Source organism: Emys orbicularis, chromosome 1 (genome assembly GCF_028017835.1).
Source record: "Emys orbicularis isolate rEmyOrb1 chromosome 1, rEmyOrb1.hap1, whole genome shotgun sequence".
NCBI lineage: Eukaryota > Metazoa > Chordata > Testudines > Emydidae > Emys > Emys orbicularis.
The window spans coordinates 17,311,521-17,333,921 of NC_088683.1; the positions used below are offsets into that span (position 1 = coordinate 17,311,521).

The 22,401-nt window shown below is 43.8% G+C and overlaps 1 protein-coding gene across 1 annotated transcript in view; it reads left to right on the forward strand.

The window, feature by feature from the left end:
• Positions 1 to 18,203, forward strand: part of CDC123 (cell division cycle 123) — a 77,721-nt gene extending 59,518 nt beyond the window's left edge. The window contains exons 11-13 of the mRNA XM_065415259.1: positions 4,702 to 4,830; positions 15,162 to 15,299; positions 17,991 to 18,203. Of these exons, the coding sequence (XP_065271331.1) occupies positions 4,702 to 4,830; positions 15,162 to 15,299; positions 17,991 to 18,017 (294 nt within the window). The 3' untranslated portion in view covers positions 18,018 to 18,203. The remainder of the gene's footprint in view (positions 1 to 4,701; positions 4,831 to 15,161; positions 15,300 to 17,990) is intronic.
• The last annotated feature ends 4,198 nt before the right edge of the window (positions 18,204 to 22,401 follow it).

Genomic DNA, 22,401 nt, shown 5'->3' on the forward strand with positions numbered 1-22,401 from the left:
TATTCAGTGTCTCTTTAGTGTGTGAATTATAGGCGCTGAAATGGTGTTGAGTGTTGTGTAGCTCAATCACTTTCCAGAGTTTGTGCTCCAGATCAACATGGTTGAATGGCAACCTCATGTGTAGAATGAGAGAAGTGCCCAGCTTCTGCCTATTTAAAGCACTTTCACCTGCAAAATGTCTCTTGGATGTGTGTTTGTTCTCTTGAAAGGGCTGCAACATTTGGAAGAGCAAGAACCCTGTAGGTTTTCTGTAGAGTGACTGAAAGAACACTGGGGAGACTACTGCAAGTCCTAATCGTTTGGAATTTCCGCGTTAGTAGATTGGAGTACGACATAAGCAACTTGAATGTATCTGTTCTATGCAAGCTTTCGTATACCTTCTAACAGGGCTCATGTAAACTCAGTTCAGTCCTTCTGCTTCTGCTCTCAGCTGATATTACTGATATTCTCTTTGCTGTGCACTGGCTTCCCTGAACTCAGTCTTGTCAGTTCTTGACTAGCTTTGCAGACCAGCCAGCTTTAAGGGATACCCATTCTAACACAATCTTTAAAGCCAGATGGTCTCCAAAGCCAGGCAGCAAGCACTAGAGAGGCAACACTCTGTGGCTGGATGGCCCATTTTGGATACCTTTCTTTATTTCTGCTTTCAGCTATTGTCTAGTGATGGGCTGCCTGGAGGTAGCTGTACTTTGTGTTGTGTGAACTAATCCCAGTATATTTCTTGCATACCTCCCAAATCTTAATTGTTTGTAAAACACTTTATGATCTTTAGATAAAAGTTACTGTAGAACTGCAAAGTAGTATAATGAAGATATTTCAGACCATTGTTAGTTCACAACTCTTTTTTCTAAATTTTAAACTAATACTTGGGCTTCATTGCCCCATGTGTACTGTCATTGTGGGCATGAACACACATGGCTGAAATTAGGGAAATGTGACAGTTCACTTTGCTGGTTACCTTTACTAACATGGCATTTCTTATCTATCTTGTAACTTCCTTTAAATGTTCTTATATTATAGCTACTTCCTTAAAGCAGTATGCTTTTTATCGTTTTATGAAAATAAAATGAATGTTACCATGTTATAATAGACCTACCAGTGTATATTTTTAGGGTGCTAAATACATACCATGTGTTATTGCTCGTTTCCCCTCATCATATACAAAATATAGCCCATGTTAATTTCACTCTTGTGGTGGTAGTGTTTTTGCTACACAAATGGATCTTCAGAAAACATCAGGCATAGTCTTGAGGCTACATAGTTTGAGAACATAGAAAAGGAGGCTATCTTTGAAGGAAAATGTATCTATGCTTGCCTAGTAAACACTCGGTATTGAGGCACCCGAACTTTGGGACAACAAAGGTTGCATTAGCAACTTACCAAGAGGCAGAGGGACACACCTAGCATGTATGCAGATGCCCGTAAATGGTTTTATCAAAAACAATTGCATACAACTCAGACATATGAGTAGATGTTAATCTGCCTTAAGTGACAAGAGATTGCTAATACTGGAAGCCTGCAATTAAATAGCTTTATTCTTGTTCTATAGCTGTGATGTGAAAGTGGTTTTGGATTATGTTTTGGCTTTTACTCTGGGTTTCCTAGATATGCTTCAGTCTTGTTTTTCCACTTAGTCTGAAGACTGTTCAGTGACTGACCCAGAGATAGATGCCTTACTTTTAATAAATCTTCAGAAGGGCTGAAGGGGAGTGTTTTAGATCTGTTCATTTTTTATGCCGCCTCCTACCAATTAGCAATTACCAAAGTTCAGTGGGGATATAAGAGCAACTAGAGGAGACGCTTTGGGAACCGTTAAGAGGTTGTGGAAGGCACGTTGGCTCTTTTCCGTCTCCGCAGGAAGAGGAAAATGCAGCTGTGGTGCCCACAGACCCCAGTTCTTGCTTTTCACTGGTCCCATAATTTATTTTTTGATATTAAAGCCTATGCAATGTAAAACTCCCTAATGAACTGATTGTAAAATCCCTATGAATACAAGCTGAATACATTTAATAAAAAAAAAATCCCCACTCTTAACAAGCTGAAAAATCTCAGAGATGGAGGAAAGAGCCTCTGAACCCCAGAGCGAACTTTGCCAGCCATTGCCTGTCTCTGAAACACAAATTGGTTCATTATCTTGTTTTCCAGTGTGGTAGGAATCCAAATGATAAATTCTTCTTCCTGATGTCATTGGGTTGACAAGATGCTCTGATGATAGCACAAGCAAAACATCATTATAATTAGAATATCTGACTATTTGCGAAGAGAAGCAGAGGGATTGAAAATGATAAGCCAGGCTGATGCAAATAGTCTGCTTCCTGGAGTGCTGCTCTGGTGGTGTTAATGCTGCTACACCATGGTTGCAGCTCAACAGTGCAAAACCACCTCTGTTTCTTTACTCTTCTGCAATAAATAACAGCTGAAGTGTCTCTCTGTGACGTTCCCCTGGTGTTATCTGGACCGGTGATCTGCTAGGTCACTCCAATCCTCGACTCTGGGAGCCAGCCTTACCCTGCTCTGCTGTGAGAACCCCCACTCCCAGGCTGTTCACACACAGCCTCTAGCATGTAAGCTGCTCCCAGCTCAGCTACATGAGTGAGCACTTTTGGCCAGCCGCTGCTTGGATTGTGCAACTGAATGACACTAGCCAATATCTCCGGTCCCAGACACAACCCTAGGAACCTCCGTCTTGCATCATGACCTTCCGAAGACACCCAACATGAGAAACTTTGCATTGGATACTACACACTCTCTCTCTCTCTACAGCTTGTATTTTCCATATTAACAAACTCTAGTTCTCTGAATGTATTATGGTTTCAGTACTATCATTTGCCATAGTGAGCTTGTGCACTAGCTTATTGAAGCTTCATTTACTTGTAGTATGATAATAAGTGTCATGATATTGCAACAAGGGAGACTCATGAAAAGCCGTGTGAAACTGGGTTCCATTTCTGTCTTCCATTTTCCGGGCCAGCAGGGCCTACAAGGGCTCCATAGGCAGCATGTTAAACTTGTAGTTGGGAGGAAGTGGGAGAGGAGGAAATGTCATGTTGCTCAGCAACAAAGCTGGTGTTCACAGCTTTAAAGGGATTTTAGAGGAAATGGATGGAAGTTGTCAAGTGTATCAAGGAGATTGAGGCCTGGTCTATACTTAGGTCAACATAGCTACTGCGCTTAGGGGAATGAAAAATCCACACTTCTGAGTGCCATAGCTATGCTGATGTGGCCCTCGACGTAATCCCCCTCCCCGCCCACAGCTAGGTCAATAGAAGAATGTTTCCATCAACCTACCTACTGTCACTCAGAGAGGTGGAGTTGCCATAGTGATGAAGGAAACCCCTTCCATTGCGTAGTCTGTGCCTACACTATGGGATTACAGCGGCATATCTACAGCACCCTGATGGAGTGGAGGGAAGGAAGGAATAGAAAATTAAATATGCCATGACCTAAGTAGCTATCTGGTCTTTTGTTTTCAAATTGCACTGAATTATGGCTCTGGTGAATAACAAGGAAAACTCCTCGGTCACTCAAATATGGTACATATAACATTTCTTCTACGTGGTAAATCTAGGCTTGTATATGATGCCTAAATTGAGAGAATTCTTGCTACCAACTGATAAAGAGTAATGCTTCATTACAATGTAATTTGTCTTAAATATCAGAATAAGTAAGATTTTACTGAAAAGGAAGGATGGTCCAGTGCTTATGGTGCTAGCTTGAGACCTGAGAGATCCAGGTTCAATTTCCTCCACAGATTTTCTGCGTGATCTTGGGCAAATCATCTTAGTCTCTTTGTGCTTTCTTTCATTCCTTATCTATACAATGGGGATAATAGTATGTCTCTACCTCACAGAGGCATTGTGAGGATAAATACACTAAGATTGAAACACTCAGATACTATGCTAATGGCTACATATACATAGCTTAGATAAATGCAAGTTAGTCTTTAAATTATCTGCCAAGTGGGATAGTGGTGACAAAGATGCCTTCTAAGTGCTTGACCAGGGTTTGATTCCCACCCAATGCAGCACCAAGTTTTGGAAATAAGTGAGGGTAATTAATCATTGGGACAATTTACCAAGGGTTGTGGTGGATTCTCCATCAGTGCCAATTTTTAAATCAAGATTGGATGCTTTTCTAGAAGATCTGCTCTAGTTCAAACCGGAATTATTTCATGGAAGTTGTATGGCCTGTGTTACACAGGAGGTCAGACTAGATGGCCACAGTAGTCCCTCCTGGCCTTAGAATCTATGACTCTAAATGTCTTTCAACATGAAGGATCCCAAAGCATTTTAAAAACTACACTGTATTCCTGAAGTGCAGCCATCTCTGGGGTGGAAAGCAGCCATCCTGCAGACTGCCACTGTCTATAGTACTGTCAGAAGACTGGTGTGAGGAATGGAACTTTTAGTAAAAGACATTTAGGGCAAATGTCTGTTGTCACCCAAAGTGTCTGGGGATCTCTAAGGTCTACACAGAGCAGAGAGAATCCCTGTAAAGCCTAATCTGAAAGATCCTTCCATAGGAAACTGCATAGAACTTGCATCAATTTACATGACCTGTTTGACCTCTTATGAAAACTGTCTTCTAACAGCCCATACAGTATGTTTTTGTTTCCACACTTAAGCAGATAATAATTTTTCCTCTTATTTCACATACACTCTTGTTTGTTGATATTTTATTTTCTTCGTTGTTGTACTGCAGAGTAAGGTATGGTTAATCGATTTTAACCCCTTTGGTGAAGTAACAGACTCTCTGCTGTTTACGTGGGAAGAATTGACATCTGGGAAGAACTTGAAAGGTGACCATAGTGAAGGGGAGGCTATGGAACAGGTAAGGAAATATGGTAAAGAATAAGACTGCGGTGTCAGAGAGATGGATTTAGATAACTCAAAAGGTGGTCTAGCCTCTGGGTTTTTTCTTCAGTGTGTTTAGGATGTGAACCAAAGCCTGTTAAAGTCAGTGGGCGCACTTCCATTGACTTCACTGGGCTTTAGATCAGGCCCATACATAGTAAACTCCTTGAGAGCAGGATCTATGTCTCCTCTTTGTCTGTACAGTGTTCAAGCTCAACAAATACATATTTTGTCCAGTTTTAAATGCAAAAATGGGGCTTCTGTTCTGCAACCTTGACCAGATTTATAAGAAATTGTCCTAATATTTACCTTTGTTCCTTTTGTCCCATTACTCCTTGTTATTTGCACATATTGCACCTTAAACAATTTCTTTTTACTCCTTGGTATTTACCCTTCAAATATTTGTCCTTTTTCTTCATCACTTAACCAACCTCTGCTTCTTTCCCAGTGTTTCTAATTTAATCACCCCACCTCCATAATCATGTTTGTTTTTCTCTAAGCCTCCCACCAACTTCTCGGTCTTCCTTGTATGGAGGAGCTGACCCCTAAACCTAATATTGCAAGTGCAGTGTCACTGGAACTGTACAGAGAGGCTCTCGCCTCCCTGCTCCATGTTGCAATTCCTCTGTAAAACCAAAATTCTGTTAGTAGGAAGAAAACACTTCATTTATTGGTCCTTTGACATTCTTCCCGTGTGACTAAAACTTAAGACTCAGTTCATCCAACACCAGTGCAACTCTTGGAGGGAGCATTTAAAATGGCAGTTCTCAAACCACAGATTACTCATGCTTTGTGAAGCATTTGGCTGGTGATCTGTGAAGAAGTGGGTCGTCACATGGTGCTGGCCTTTTGTTCTTTTTCGAGTGATGATCCTTATTGTATTGTATTGTATTGTATTCCGAGGGTTACGCATGCATGCCATGCGCCCAGAGTGGGAGATTTTGAAAGTAGTGTCTGTTGGTCCATCCATGCACCCTGGCTCGCCTTGTGCTTCTGTCCGAGGCGATAAAGGGCAGGGCGGACTGACCCGCCTCTCCAGTTCCTTCTCATCACCACATGGTCTGGGTCGGAACTTCCAGTGTCCTCATCTCTGATGCACTTTTAAATAAGATAGTGTACATAGTAGATAGTTTGCCAGTTTTTAGACTAGTTTTGCCTGTTTATTGTAGTTTTATCATAATTTTAGTGCTTAGTTTAGATAGAGTTGGGGGGGGGTTGTTTTCTTTGACAATGCCCCCCAAATCCCTGTACCCACATGCGGGTGCCGGACTTTGCCCAGGACTTCCGGCTTCAAACTCTGCACCTTCTGCCCACCCTTCTTCTTGGTCAATGTCTAACACCAGTGCTGCCTGTACTGCTTGGAGGAAGCTGACCTCACATCCAGGTACAGAATTTGCCTATCTTTCTCCAGCCACAGACGAGAAGGCCAGGCTCTCCGCCTCCCGAAACACCTCTGTGGAGCTCGCCATGAGACTTCACTCAGACCCAGACCTGGCATGAGCGGTGGGTGAACCACCGGCTGGGGGAGGCTAACCCCCAGCCGGACCCGCCCCCCTGCCCGAGGACCCGCCCCCTTCCCCTGCCGGAGCGCGCCTCCCCACCCCCCTCTCCTCCTGCCCCCAAGCACAGGGCGGGTGGCCCCCGAGCGCTGGGTGGCGCGCAACCCTAGCGCCTCCCTCTCCCCCCCCCAGCACCGTATGGCGCCAGCCACCTCCAAGTCCCAGCCGCCCCAGCATACTGCTTCCCTGAAGAGGAGCAGCCTGCCTGAACTGGGTTCAAGGGGGAAGGGCAGCAAGTCACCTTGTCCGTCAGTCCCCTCCACGCCTAGAGAGATCATTTTTCCACCACAGGATATACCCCAGGTATGGGACCCCTCACCATCCTCTCCAATAATCTACACCCTTTCACCGGTACCACCATTGGAACCCGAGTCCGCCTTCCCCTCCTCTGACAAATCAGAACTGGGAGAAGAGCCAACAATGTCTTATCACCCCTACACACCTTCACGGAGACCATCATGTCCCTGGCAATATCTATCATTTCAACCACCTCAGAGCCATTGGTACCTCATGCAATGGGGACCACCACAACCCCCTTTGGATCTGGCCTATTGGCCATAGTGAGGACCCTGGTCCTATTGCCCCCTTTCGGAACCAGCCTGGTCTGCAAGGGAATTTTTTCCGGCCTTACGGGTCCTTCCAGCAGATGCTCGGATCCAGTGGTACAGGAAGAACCTCTTGGTCCAGTCCCAGCAGTGCTGCTGGAACCAGCAAGATTTCCCTCCTTATCTCCGGATGAAAGCAGTGACTGCAACATCCCCTTTCCCTCTGAATGACTTTCTGCAACAGTTCCTGAAATTGCCTAGAGTCGTGGGGGAATTCCAGAGTCCCCTGGAAGAAATCCAAGACCCCCAGTGTAAGTTTCTGGATATCTTCCACACCTCAGGACCGGTAAGGTTTGCACTACCAATTAATGATGCTATTCTGGAGCCTGCTAGGACGGTGTGCTACATGCACAGCTACCCCCAAAAGGGCCAAAAAAAGTTACTATGTTACTGACAAGGAGGGGTCTGAGTTCCTTTTTTCTCACCTTCCACCAAATTTCCTAGTTGTCCAGGCTGCAACTGAGTGAGCCAAACAGCACTCTCAATCTACACCAGCTGATAAGGAGGGCAAGTGTTTGGACCTTTTGGGACACAAAGTATTTTCCTTACGGAGCCTACAATCCAGGATCGCAAACTATCAGGTATTGCTAGCCAAATATGACTCCCTGAATTACAGTAAATTCAAGGAATTTACTGATAGCCTGCCACAACACAATCAAGCCTGTTTTCAGGTATTTGTTGAGGAGGGAAAGCTGGTATCCAGAACAGCCCTCCAATCAGCGGTGGATGCAGCAGATACAGTACGGGAACAAATCTACATGGACACACCCCCAGAACCCCGACCGGGGTATTCTATCTGCTACCCAAGATCCATAAACCCGGAAACCCTGGACGCCCCATCATCTCAGGCATTGGCACTCTTAGAGCAGGATTATCTGGCTATTTGGACTCTCTCCTCAGACCCTACGCTACCAGCACTCCCAGCTATCTTCGAGACACCACCGACTTCCTGTGGAAACTACAATACATTGGTGTTCTTCCTGAAAACACCTTCCTGGCCACCATGGATGTAGAAGCACTTTACACAAATATTCCACATGAGGATGGACTACAAGCTGTCAGGAACAGTATCCCTGATGAGGCCACAGCACGCCTGGTGGCTGAGCTTTGTGACTTTGTCCTCACCCACAACCACTTCAGATTTGGGGACAACTTATACCTTCAAGTCAGTGGCACTGCTATGGGTACCCGCATGGCCCCACAGTATGCCAACATTTTTATGGCTGACTTAGAACAACGCTTCCTCAGCTCTCGTCCCCTAGTGCCCCTCCTCTACTTGCGCTACATTGATGACATCTTCATCATATGGACCCACGGAAAGGAGGCCCTTGAAGAATTCCACCTGGACTTCAACAATTTCCACCCCACCATCAACCTCAGCCTGGACCAGTCCACACACGAGGTCCACTTCCTGGACACTACAGTGAAAATAAGTGATGGTCACATAAACACCACCCTATACTGGAAACCTACTGACCGCTATACGTACCTACATGCCTCCAGCTTCCATCCAAGACACATCACACGATCCATTGTCTACAGCCAAGCCCTAAGATACAACCGAATTTGCTCCAACCCCTCAGACAGAGACAAACACCTACAAGATCTTTATCAAGCATTCGTAAAACTACAATACCCACCTGGGGAAGTGAGGAAACAGATTGACAGAGCAAGACGGGTACCCAGAAATCACCTACTACAGGACAGGCCCAACAAGGACAATAACAGAACACCACTGGCCATCACATACAGGCCCCAGCTAAAACCTCTCCAGCGCATTATCCACGATCTACAACCTATCCTGGAAAATGATCCCTCACTCTCACAGACCTTGGGAGGCAGGCCAGTCCTCGCTTACAGACAACCCCCCAACCTGAAGCAAATACTCACCAGCAACTACACACCACACCACAGAAACACCAACCCAGGAACCAATCCCTGTAGCAAACCTCGTTGCCTACTCTGTCCCCATATCTACTCTGGCGACACCATCAGAGGACCCAACCACATCAGCCACACCATCAAGGGCTCATTCACCTGCACATCCACTAATGTTATATATGCCATCATGTGCCAGCAGTGCCCCTCTGCCATGTACATTGGCCAAACCGGACAGTCCCTCCGCAAAAGAATAAATGGCCACAAATCGGACATCAGGAATGGTAACATACATAAGCCAGTAAGTGAACACTTCAATCTCCCTGGTCATTCTATTACAGATTTAAAAGTCACTATCATTGAACAAAAAAACTTCAGAAACAGACTTCAAAGAGAAACAGCAGAACTAAAATTCATTTGCAAATTTAACACCATTACTCTGGGCTTGAATAGGGACTGGGAGTGGCTGGCTCATTACAGAAGCAGCTTTTCCTGTCCTGGAATTGACACCTCCTCATCTATTATTGGGAGTGGACTACATCCACCCTGATTCAATTGACCCTTTCAACACTGGTTCTCCACTTGCGAAGTAACTCCCTGCTCTCCATGTGTCAGTATATAATGCCTGCATCTGTAACTTTCACTCTATGCATCCGAAGAAGTGAGGTTTTTACCCACGAAAGCTTATGCCCAAATAAATCTGTTAGTCTTTAAGGTGCCACCAGACTCCTTGTTGTTTTTGTAGATACAGACTAACACGGCTACCCCCTGATACTCTTCCTGGGTTATGGCAATGGCCATAGTTATGCGTAGAGTCCTAGCTCCATTCTTCTGGTATTCCCATGGAGGTACAGAACACTACTGAAGACCTCCCTTTCGATGAATCCCATCTTTATTACCAAAAGACAGATGAATAGCTGCATACCCTCAAGGACTCAAGGGCCACCCTTCGCTCATTAGGTATTTACACTCCTGCCCCAAAGTGCAAATTCCACCACTAACCATCCACCCAACAGTATAGGTCTCTTCAATTCTATGAGCCTCTAAGGAAAAGCCAAAAGAGACCGAGACCCCACCTCCTGGGGCCCCCTTCACAGGCTTTAATGTCATAGCTTCAACCTCCAGCCAAGAGTATTTCTGAAACATCCCTGAAAGCCACCAACCACTATGCCTACCATCTCACGACTCTCCAACTCCCTTTGGGGGTTGTTTAGCACCTTTTTTCTCCATGCTTGGAGTGTGATAACAGTGGCCAAATGGGTTTGGACATCATCCACCATGGCTATGCGATAGTTTGTTATGCTACCTCGTCCAAGACCACCCTCCTGTCCCCCTTCAGGGACCACTCTCACAACAGCATTCTCGCCCAAGAGATGAACTCCTTATTACAGTGGGGAGCAATAGTATGTGTTCCCACGGAATATCAGGGAACAGGGTTCTACTCAACTTCCTGATACCCAAGAGGAAAAGCAGATGGAGACTGATTCTTGATCTTCGCCATCTCAATCGCTTCATCCACAAACTCAAGTTCCGTATGGTCACACTGGCAGTAGTTATTCTGTCCTTGGAAAAAGGCATATGATTTGCAGCTCACAATATGAAGGATGCTTATTTTCATATAGAAATCCATCCAGTCCACAGATGTTTGAGATTCACAGTGGACACCCATCATTTCCAGCACAAGGTGCTCCCCTTCGGGATAGCCACTGCTCCCAGGGTCTTCACCAAGGTCTTTTACGTCATAACATGATGTCCTTGTGTTTCCATGTCTTGACAACTGGCTTCTAGCCGCGCAGTCAAGGCATCAACTTCCATGTTGCTCAACTTTCTCTCGTCTCTCAGAGTCAGCGTCAAGAAATTGATCCTAGACGCCATATAGTTTTTGGACTTCATAGTGACTACCATCAATTCGGTCATGGCATGAGCCTATTTACTAGCAGACAGGTTCCAAGTGTTAAGCAACATCATAGCTCACATCATGAGCTACCCACATATGTCAGCCAGGATTTGTCTGTCCCTCCTCAGTCACATGGCTTCATGTACATATGTGACCCCCTTTGCACGACTCCACCTTCGATGCCTTCAGTCATGGCTCCAGTCCGTTTACTTGCCAAGCTGCCACTCCATGGCCTCTATGCTGACAGTCCCCACCATGGTACTATCATCCCTTCAATGGCAATGGGACGCACATCGTATGTGCGTGGGAGTTCCCTTTCTTCCCTCCTCCCCAGAGAAGATGATTATCACTGATGCATCCTTGGTGGGTTGAGGGGACTCCCAGAGAATCTAGGATGCACTTAAACATCCTTGAACTCCGAGCTGTCAGAAGAACATGCCTTCATTCACTCCAATCATGTTCTCATCATGTCAATACCACCACCACTGTGTTTTACATCAACAAACACGGAGGAATGAGACTGTCCACACTATGCGCAGAGGCAATCAATCTCTGGACTTGGTACATCAACCACCAGATTCTCCTATGTGCAGCCTTTCTTCCCGGGACACAGAATGTATGTGTGGACTCATTCAGCAGACATTTTGCGATCGACCACAAGTGGGAACTTCACTATTCGGTAATATACTATATCTTTGCTCAGTGTAGGAGCCTATCCACAGACCTATTCACCTCACTGGGGAACAGCAAATGCACAACGTACTGCTCCAGGGGAGCCCTCAGCCACTGCTCTCAGGACAACGCCCTACTGCTCCCTTGGTCAGACCGATTCAGCTACGCATTTCTTCCACTACCACTCCTACCTCGAGTACTCCACAAGACAGAGCAACGGTAATTCTGATCGCCCCCTACTGGATCAGACAATTCTGGTTCCCCAGTCTTTTCTACATGTCATCCCACCCACCAATTCCCATCCCCAGCCATCCAGTTCTGTTGTCCCAATGCAAAGGCGAGATCAGATATCCCAGTCCACATGCACTACACCTCTGAGCATGGTATTTGGATGGGCATCTGCCTTAAAGCAAACGTGTTCTTTGGTGGTACAGAAAATCCTTTCTAGCATCAGGAAAGACTCCACCAGATGTTACTGGGCCAAGTGGCAACATTTTTCATCAGAATCAGCAGGGATCCCCCTCATACTGGACTACTTTCTGTCATTGAAGTCATCTCACCGTCAACTCTCTGAAAGTATACCTGGCAGCAATTAGTGCATTCCACCCTCCAGTGGAGGGTTCCTCTATTTTCACACACCCACTAACCGCCAGCTTCTGGAAAGGGGTCACCAGAACCTTCCCACCTGTCCAACATATAGTACCTCAATGGAACCTGAATCTTGTTCCGTCTGTGCTAACAAAACCGCCCTTCGAACTTTTAACATCATGCTCTGGCCCTCCTTTCCATGAAAGTCGCCTTCCTTGTTACTATCGCCTCAGCGAGAAGAGTTAGTGAACTGGAGCCAGGATGGCAGATCCACCTTTCAGTTTTCCACAAAGGTAAGGTCTTCCTATGACTACACCCTGAGGTCTTACCAAAAGAGGTTTCTCAATTTTACATCAATCAAGCCATTCATCAACCTGTTTTCTTCCCAAAACCACATGCATCTGCAAAGGAGTGTTGACTCCACTCCCTCAATGTTTGCTGAGCTTTGTGTTCTACTTCAGAGAACGAAACCATCCAGGAAATCCCCTACACTGTTTGTTTGTTGTGCTAGCACAGACACTCCAGGGGCAGGGCATCTCCACCCATTGAACCTCCAAGTGGATTTTAGGGTGTATTAAATTCTGCTACCAACTATTGAGTCTACCTCCCCCTACAGGGATACGGCCTCCCTTCAGAACATGCCACTCATTGACATATGTAAAGCAGCCACCTGGATTTCCGTACACACCTTCACTGCACACTAGGCAGGACTCGGCAGCAGATGCTTCCTCTGCACTACTATTCCATCCTCATCCTCTCACTCGCCTCCAAATTAGGTATTGCTTGTTAATCACCCTCAGTGGAATACAATAGGGACCATAACTCAAAGAAGAGGCGGTTACTTACCTGTAACTGGAGGTTTTTCGAGATATGTAGTCCCTATCTGTATTCCACTCCCCACCCTCCTTCCCCTCTGCTACGGATCTGCCAGATTCGCAGTGGAGAAGGAACTGGAGATGCGGTTGGTGCGCCATGCCCTTTATCGCCTTGGATGGAAGCACCAGGCGAGCCAGGGCGCATGCGTGGACCAATGGACATTACTTTTAAAATCTCCAACTCCGGGTGCATGATGTGCATGCGTAATCCTTGGTGGAATACAGATAGGGACCACACATCTTGAAGAACCTCCAGTTACAGGTAGGTAAGTAAGTAACCTCCTCTTTCTAGCTGCTAAACATTAGAAAACGTCAGAACACATTATGCTTTCCTTAGCTTACTCTTATAGGGAAGCAATTGCTCTAGATGCTACAAAGATGTTATGAAACTGCAAATGAAGTAGAGATAGGTGGACTCTGTGATGGTGAATGTGGTGGAAGGTGGTCCACAAGACATTAAGATGTGGCCCACATGATATGAAAAGATTTGAGAGCAGCTCTGTTAAAGGATAGGACTTCTTTGTTTGTTTATTACCTGAATAATTCAGAGTGCATTTTGTCCAAGGAGATGTGATTTAGCTATTAGTCAATTTTGAGGGGTTTCACTTATCTTGCATGTGTGCAAACTAGATGTTTTGTGCAGCTTCCTATTGTAAACTGGAATGAGAAGTAGAATGGCTTATCTTGTTCAAATTCCAGCTCAACAACTAGGTCTACTGATTCTGGGTAAAATTGCTAGATCTCTCTGCCTCCATGTGTAAAATGAGGAAACTTGCCTACCTCTCATGCCACTCATAGAGCACTTTGAAGATTCACCATGCTATAAGGCAGGGGTTCTCAACCTTTTCCTTTCTGAGGCCCCCCCAACATCCTGTTAAAAACTCCATGGCCCCCTTGTGCCACAACAACTGTTTTTCTGCATATAAAATCAAGGACCAGCGTTAGGGGGCAGCAAGCAGGGCAACTGCCCGGAGTCCCACGCCACGGGGGCCCCATGAAGCTAAGTTGCTCAGGCTTCAGCCCTGGGTGGAGGGGCTCAGGCCTCTGGGCTTCAACCCCATGCGATGGGGCTTCAGCTTTCTGCCCTGGGCCCCAGCAAGTCTAATGCCGGCCCTGCTTGGCGGACTCCCTGAAACCTGCTTGTGGCCCCCCCAGGGGCCCTGGGCCCCTGGCTGAGAACCACTGCTATAAAGTTACATATCACTGTTTGTTAAACTAAAAGGGAGATGGGCCTACCCAGAACTTATGGCTAGCAATGGAAGCTTTAAAAAAATCTTTTGGTTTCAACAAATATTTGCTGCATAAGTCTTGACCTTAACTTTGGCAGGATTTTACTTGTAAATATGGATTTAAATGAGAAGCCCGTACTGAAGGGGGATTTAAGGCTCTTGATGCTAGAAATTATATACTTGATCCTTGTGTTCAGATAGGCTTTTTAGCTGAGGACCCAACAGCCTTATCTAAAGTTCACTATCAGAGGGGGAGGCCATGACACAATAGTTGCACCTGTCTCGGTTTCCCTATCAGAGTCCCCAATAGCTCCACTGGAAGCTTTCTTGCCCCAGTGTAGCCCTCCAGGGGGCCCGTTTATTATAAAAACATAGTGCAAAATAGTCCTTTACAAAAGTCCCTAAACATTTCTCTAGCATAGTCCAAACAGTACAGACAACACACCAAGTCTAGCCTCAGTGTGTCTCGCTCCCAGACTTTAGCCCTCCCTGGTCCTCTAGCTTCAGCTCTCTGGCTCAGAGAGCCAGCAGGTATCTCCCTCTATTGCTCTGGCTTCTGTGATCATTCTTTCCTCTTTTCATGGGGGACCTGCAGAGAGCTTTCTGCTCTCTGTGCTTTTCCCCAGAGACCTCTTTCAGTCGCCAACTCTCACCTCTTCCAGTCGCCAACAGGCAGCTCTCACCTGCCCTTTCCCCCCCACTGGACCTGGCAGTTCTCATCCGCCCATTTCGCTGACTGACTCACTCTGTTGTCAGGCTCTCAGGCAGCTCTGACTCACCAGGTCTCTCTCCCCTCTAGGGCCCAGGTGACCCTCTTTTAAGATGAACCAGGAGGCAGCTTCATTTTAAAGGGCCAGTGTCACTCTGTGATAACTCCATTTTTAGTATACTGAATAAACTCAATACCAGAGCAATTGAAACGGTGTTACCAGTAGTTGAAAAAAATTAATGTGTTTAATTGCAGTTAGACACTTTAAGGTTTTTTTTAACCTGTCTTTCTCTAAGGACTATCCAGCATTCCGCTGTACAAACAGCAAAGTGACCGTCCAGCCTAGCCCTTACCTGAGCTACCGACTGCCCAAGGACTTTGTAGATCTTTCTACTGGAGAAGATGTTCACAAACTAGTTGATTTTCTCAAACTGGTAAGCTAACCGCAGGGGAGGGATATCTGACCACGGAGTCTGTAAAACAGGTGCACTAAAGCACATGGAATTATGGTATTCTGGTATAAAAGGATTACAGTATTCGGCTTGTAAAATAAAGATTTTGAGAGAGAGAGAGAGAGAGAGAGAGAGAGAGGTGTATATTGTTTTTACTTGTAATAACCAAGAACAAACTGTCACTTTATTATTATCTTACCTTAGGCAAAGCTACTGCATAATATAGAATATGAAAATGTTACTGGAACACATGCTCACTTTTTTGTTTAAAGATAAATATAGGCTAAGTGGAAATGTGCTGTTTGAATGGCTGAAAGTTTAAAAACTTAAATTTTTTAATACCAAAATAATTTTGTAATGTCACAAGAAGTTTTAAACACTTTAAGCAGTTTTTACTTCAAGAAAACTTCATTTCTCAGTTCTTTTTCAACAAATATACATGACTTGTTCAAAGGTTGAAATGAGCTTTTTGCCTTCTTTCAACCACTTTAGGCAGTTTGAAAGATTTTAACCAAGAGTAGTGCTTTATACAACAGCAGTCTCTCAGGTGGTCAAGCCCCCAACCACTCAAAACTTTGTAGGTCAACACAAATAATCCAAATTCCACTCAAAAGCTGCAGGCTTCAGAACAGTGTAATGTGCTGTGAGAGATGCACTTTTTACATGTTACTTGTCTTAGACTGTAAGTCCTTCTTCAGGGCAAAGATTGTCTCTATTCTCTGGATGATTATATATAATAAAAACAAATTGGTGCTTTTTCCAGTCTAGTTTGCAATGTTCCCCACTTCCATTGGAAGACTATTCCGCAGTCTAATAGTACTTGCTATCAGAAATCTTTTTACATCCATTGTAACTTCCCCCTTTTCGATTTCATCCCATTACTTCTAATTACACTCCTTTTGTACCAGCACAAATCTCTTCCTTTCTTCCTTACCAATAGTGAAGGATCTAACTCTCTATCGCCGAGATTTTGAGGGCAGGCAAAGCCTAAGGATTTGTTTGGCATCAGCCAACTATAAGACTCCAAGTATCCTCAATATTAGCCATCAACATTTATCCTTAAAGTACATTTTTGATGGAAAATTCCTGACTAGCACTGCTCAGTGGTCAAATTGTACTCTAGTCGTCAGGTAGGCAGCCCAAAATATCAGGGTTTGAATGAATCTCTGTTCTGACCTTCTAATGAAGGTTAATTACTCATTGGCCCTTGGGCACAGTGTTAGGGCTAAATAGGCCCTCAATACGGTGTACTCTGAAGTCTCATTAACAAAAACATAGCTAAAAATGTATCTGTTTTGGTGAATCCTCTCAATAGAGGAATATACTCAAGGAGCCGTGAGTTGAATGGCACTTTATAGTGAGGTTTTGAAGATCACAATCTTATTATGTTCAGGCCAAAACTAATTACACCTCTACCCCAATATAACGCTGTCCTCGGGAGCCAAAAAATCTTACCGCATTATAGGTGAAACCACGGTATATCGAACTTGGTTTGATCTGCCGGAGTGCACAGCCCCGCCCCCCCGGAGCGCTGCTTTACCACGTTATATCCGAATTCGTGTTATATCGGGTCGCATTATATTGGGGTAGAGGTGTATTAGTACTTGAAGTCACCTCTCCAGCAATGCAACTTTGCAGGTCCTGATTGTATAGGAGTGTAAAATGGAATAACGTCAGTTCTCAGAAACATTCACAGGAGGGTGGCAGTGTTCAGGGCTGTGGTAATGACCTAACAATGACTCTCTTGCCTTATAAAGTCTGCTAGTAATATGTATTGTGAAGTTCAGCTATGAGCTAGAAGGATCAGAATTTGCATTTAGAATCCATGATTTTGAGGCTTATCCGAAGCTTCCTGCACTAGCCTACGATGCAGGCATTTTCAGCTGCTAGCTGAGAAGCTTGATGGAGGGACTGCAGAATCCACTGCCGTCTCATCATTAGGTGCCCTAAGAGGAAAATAAATTGCGTTGTCCTAGGGCCAGAAGAAAACCTTTAGTATATGTATTACTGAGTGGGGAGGGGTTGCATTATGAAAAATTTGCAAGTGCAGCCTTCCCCAAAGCCTAAGCAACAAGCCAAGCCCATTAATCCGATTAATGTACTATCTTCAGCAAGCTAACATTCAATATCTCTTGTTCAGGCAGTGGCTGATGGGAACACTATCTAATCTGCATAGGTTTTTGTGGTGCACCTATTGCTGAGATCTGTGTATTCCTTGTGTGAAAGTCACATAGGGAAGTTTTGCATTGAGGTGCCTAAATACCATAGTGATGAGCCTTATGAAAACCTAGACTCTTAGTGGTAGGTCATCTGCTTTGCAGTGTGGTACAACCAGCAGCTTGTCACACCTAGAGACTTTCCAGTTTCAGGATGCAATGCAAGATGCACCTGTGTGGTCAGATTTTTCTTTGGTGGTGAATGTTGGTATTACCCTGGCTGTAATTCTCGGTTTTCCAGAGTTCTTGTTTAGGGGAGCATTTTTATTGGTTGACATTGGGATGTGACAGATTTTGTTCCCTATTGTAAATAAAAACCTGTGTTGGTTTCCAGTAGGGAAAAGAATCTGCTGCATCCCAATGTCAATCTCTGGAAAATATATGTAATGTTAGGTTGGTGCCTTATTTAAGATAAGTGTATCTAACACTGATATTAATTTTCCTGTTTCCTTGACAGAAAAGAAATCAGCAAGATGATGACTGAGGAACCATGAAGTGTAAGATGAAATTTAAAACAAGAAATTTGGCTAATTAAGGCCACATAATAGAGTAGTTATTCAACAGCCATCAATTTAAAGAATTACCTGCTTTTTATATTCATCTGAAACAACTGAAGAGATGCTGATCCAATGTGTGTATTGGCTTAATAAATACAAATTTTAGGAAACCATTTTGGTATGGTGACATGGTACATTGGCCTGTATTGTATGATACAACATCTTTAGATTCCAAGCTAGATGCTTGTACAAATGCCCCAATGCAAGCAAGTCAGGGTCTGTGTACATGTAAGAATCAAATCCCCAGTCTTGAAGATGGTGCACACCCAAGTCATTGAGGTTTACTGAAATTGTAAGACTTTCACTCATGTGCCAGTACATCCTACAAATTTAACTCTTGTGCAGTCAAAATGTCAAGTATCCCTCCTGCTTAGACGCAGGCTATTTTAAAGCACAGTCTAGTTGTAGGGAAACAAACAAAAATTCCTTTAACTTTGTAAATTTAATTTAATAATGAGAACACTTTCGTTGTTTTTATAGAAGAGAAGGTTGAGAAAAATTAATTTTTTCTCAGTAAAGCCCAATTGTGTATTTCACTTTAAAGAAAAAATATATTTAACCCATTATGTTCGCTAAACAATTTACCAACAAATGTGGATGTCGTTCGTTTTTTTCTAAATCCTGAAAGCACGGTGAAATGAAGTCGTGTTTTTCAGAGTGCAGATATAGTCAGGAAATTTGCAGAAATGGGGCACTTCAGAAACCAATTTCATATTTGAAGCTGAGTTTTATTCCTTTAGTATAAGTCTCAAGCAATCAGCTGTGGCTTCATACAGTGAAGTAAGCCTGTGTTTAAGTGTGGACTCAGTTCTGCTCCTATTGCATCCAGTGGCCAAAATCTCTGACTTTGATGGGAAAAGGATTGGCCCTGTAATTTATGATGGATTTTGGATTCATTTGGTGCTTCAGCCCCCTCTAGTGATAGGAGGCAGCTTGATGCAGTGACTACGCAGCTAGGAAACCTGGGTTCTCTTCCTAGATTTGTTACCAACTTGCCGAAGTGTCAAATAATTTGGGGAACTCCATTTTTGGGTGTCCAGCTTGATAGGTGGGGCCTTATCTTCAGGGGAGCACAGCATACTCATCTGCAGTTGAAGTGCATACGAGCTGTAGTTGCTCGTTGGCTCTGAAAATCTGATCCTAATTTGTCTCAAACTGGCCATCCAAAAATTAACAGCTATTTTAAGACGTTTAGTCCTTTGCCTCACTGTTCCTCAGTTTTTCTATAAAAACGGAGGGGGGAGGGATAGCTCAGTGGTTTGAGCATTGGCCTGCTAAACCCAGGGTTGTGAGTTCAATCCTTGAGGGGGCCACTTAGGGTTCTGGGGCAAAATCAGTACTTGGTCCTGCTAGTGAAGGCAGGGGGCTGGACTCAATGACCTTTCAAGGTCCCTTCCAGTTCTAGGAGATAGGATATTTACATTAACTAACTAACTTAGGTAGATAATACTTAGAAAATTGGTCACTGCTCATCCCTTTGTGGTTTTAGTTTTGAATGATCACTACTTGTGGCATAGGGCTGTACAGATTATACAACCTGATCAACCATATATGCTCTTCAAACATACATCTTGAAGATTGCTATCTTTGATGTGGAGGAAGTAACAGGCAATGGCTCTTGCAGTCTGAAATTACAAAATGTGTTTTATTCTGAAGCTGAGGTGCATATTAAAGAGTTGCCATTTAAGCATGAGGTATCAAACGTTGCTAAATCAGGTAGGAATCACTTAAAAAAAAACAACTGAAGGAAATGTTCAGAAAATGCATATATTTTAAGGCCGGGGGGAGCTATTAGGATCATCCAGTCAGACCACCTGAATAACACAAACCATAGAATTTCACTGAAGAATTCCTGCATTAAGTCCATAACTTCTGGTTGTGTTTGAGCATGCCTGTAAGAAGACACCCAACCTTCATTTAAAGACTTTAAGTACTAGAGAATCCACCCTCACTGTTTGTCTTCAGCTTCCAGCCATTGGATCTTGTTATAACTTTTTCTGCTAGATTGAGGAGCTCTATTCTCAGAAGTCTTCTTGTAGCACTCATAAGGGAGGGTCATAACATTCTTCTGGAGGTACTGTACTTAAAGACCATGAGGAAAATTAATGATAATTCTCTTTTTGGTCAGACAAAGGTAGACAGGGTGTCAATACCATTGCCCAAGGACAATATTAACCTCTCCAATCCTCTATTTGAATATTTGTCTACTTCACATGTAGCAACCCTTTTAGTCCTACGTCAGATCATAGATGAATTTCTACACAGAACCATGATAATTACTGAAATACAAGAATCCATTTCATCAAGCCCATGTTCATGAGTGAATAATTCTATTGACTACTTATGTGAATGAGGGCTGTAGGATCAGATCCTTACATTGTACAATTAAAAATATAAGCAAACATTATCTTAAGTGTGAAGTATATAGTAAGTATAAGGAAATTACTAGAGAATGGAGGTAGGTGCATGCAGGATAGTTGTACAGACAGTGAAAAGACACTTTGCTAACTAGTAACATCTTTTATAAAATGGTGGAATTGCTCAGGGTCTGAGCTATGCATCATCTCAGTGGGACAGTCATGGTTCTTGGATTGCAGTTCTTCCTGGCGTGCTAAGAAAATTCTCCTCATTATGCCTCAGTCAGTAATAGCTGTGTTTAATTTCTCCGCTGGACAGCAGTCTTAACAATATTCCACTGAACTCCTCCATTAAAAATATTACATCTTTTTAAAAATTACCAAGAGTAAAAGTTACCTGCAGTACGGTGTGCCTACTTAATGAAGAGGACTTTAATGAATGTAGCCTTACTCCTTCCCTTGGCTATGGGGGCTCTCTTGTAGTTCCTTTGGCTCATTTGCTTTCCTAATATGCCCCTCCTCTTTCCTAATCCCACTGATAAATGGTTTGATTAATCTCAACATCAGAAGAAACAGAAAATACAATATTGAACAGAACCAAAAAAATCACCTTGCTCTGCATAATATTTTATATGATTCAGATTTGCAGATTTCATTTCTGAGTGTGCTGCTTTGCCAAGTCTGGAAAGGGAAATATGAATGAGGGAAGTATTCTCCCCCCCGTACCACTTCCTTTGGCAGAATGAATACCACCTGTTGGACTCTAGACACCTTATATGGCCATAAAATTATCCTCACGAACATATCCAACATTCTCAGTCAGGCACTCTGTGTAAATCTTTCATATATCCTTCTGTGCCCATGTATGGCTGACACCATAGTAAGCATAGTTGAAACCCAATGAGACACAATTGAGTGAGAATATAGACCTTAAGATAAGAGTCACAACACAACCTTTAATTGGCAATGCATATTGCCATGACCTCCTAAAGAATGTGGTATCTCCTAATTTGTCACTAACTCTGTGTAAAGGCTCTTTTGGTAGGTCTATAAAAGGCTAGCAGACCCTTCGCATGTAGTGAGATCTTGGGCAGCATTTTTACTATTAAATACTTATTACAGTAAAACCCAGAGGATCAGGGCCGTATTATGTGTGATGCTCTGCAAACAAAGAGCATCTGTGTTGCTTGTCATTTTACAAAGGAGGGGGGAGAGGAGGACAGATATGTCTTGCATATACATACATGCACTTATTCTGTTTTGTATTTTATAAATATCAGCTTTCCCAACTGCCCATCAGCCTATCGCCATCCTTGGGGAATTCTTGTAGGTGTCAGGGGCAGAAAGTTGGCTTAGAGGAGAGGGTAAAAACTTTACAGATCAGTTCCATGCATAAGGCACAGCAGAGGAAAGCATGGATCTTTGTAGGAGGAGGGGACAAGCCGTCAATGCTGGCATTGTTGGTAGAATGGAAATGGGCAAGCATAGATAAAAATAGAATTTGCTTCCTTAGTACACATTTAAGCTAGTTCCCTTTAATGTGCTGAAACAACTCTTGATGTCTCTTTTCTAGCTGGAGGGGAAGGACAGCTGGCTGAATGACATCTGCTAGTGTGGCAGCCAAAATGTAAATAAGCAAATCAGTCTGGCAAAGTTCTTCATTCTGAAGTGGCAGGGTCCTGCAGATAGGGCTGTGTTTGGATAGCATTTCTCATCAAACCTATCATTTTAGGAAATAACACAGGAATAGAATACATATCTTTGGGTCTTTGAGGCGGTGCTTAAAAGTATAATTGAGGGGCCACTGTCACACAGCTTTTGACACATGATGAGTTCTAGATAAATCCTGACGTTAGAGGCTTGGTATCCGTGTACTTTACATAAGTTTAGATCATTTTTACCCTATATACATTTTAGGCTTAAACTGTGGCTATTCAACAGTATCATGAAACTC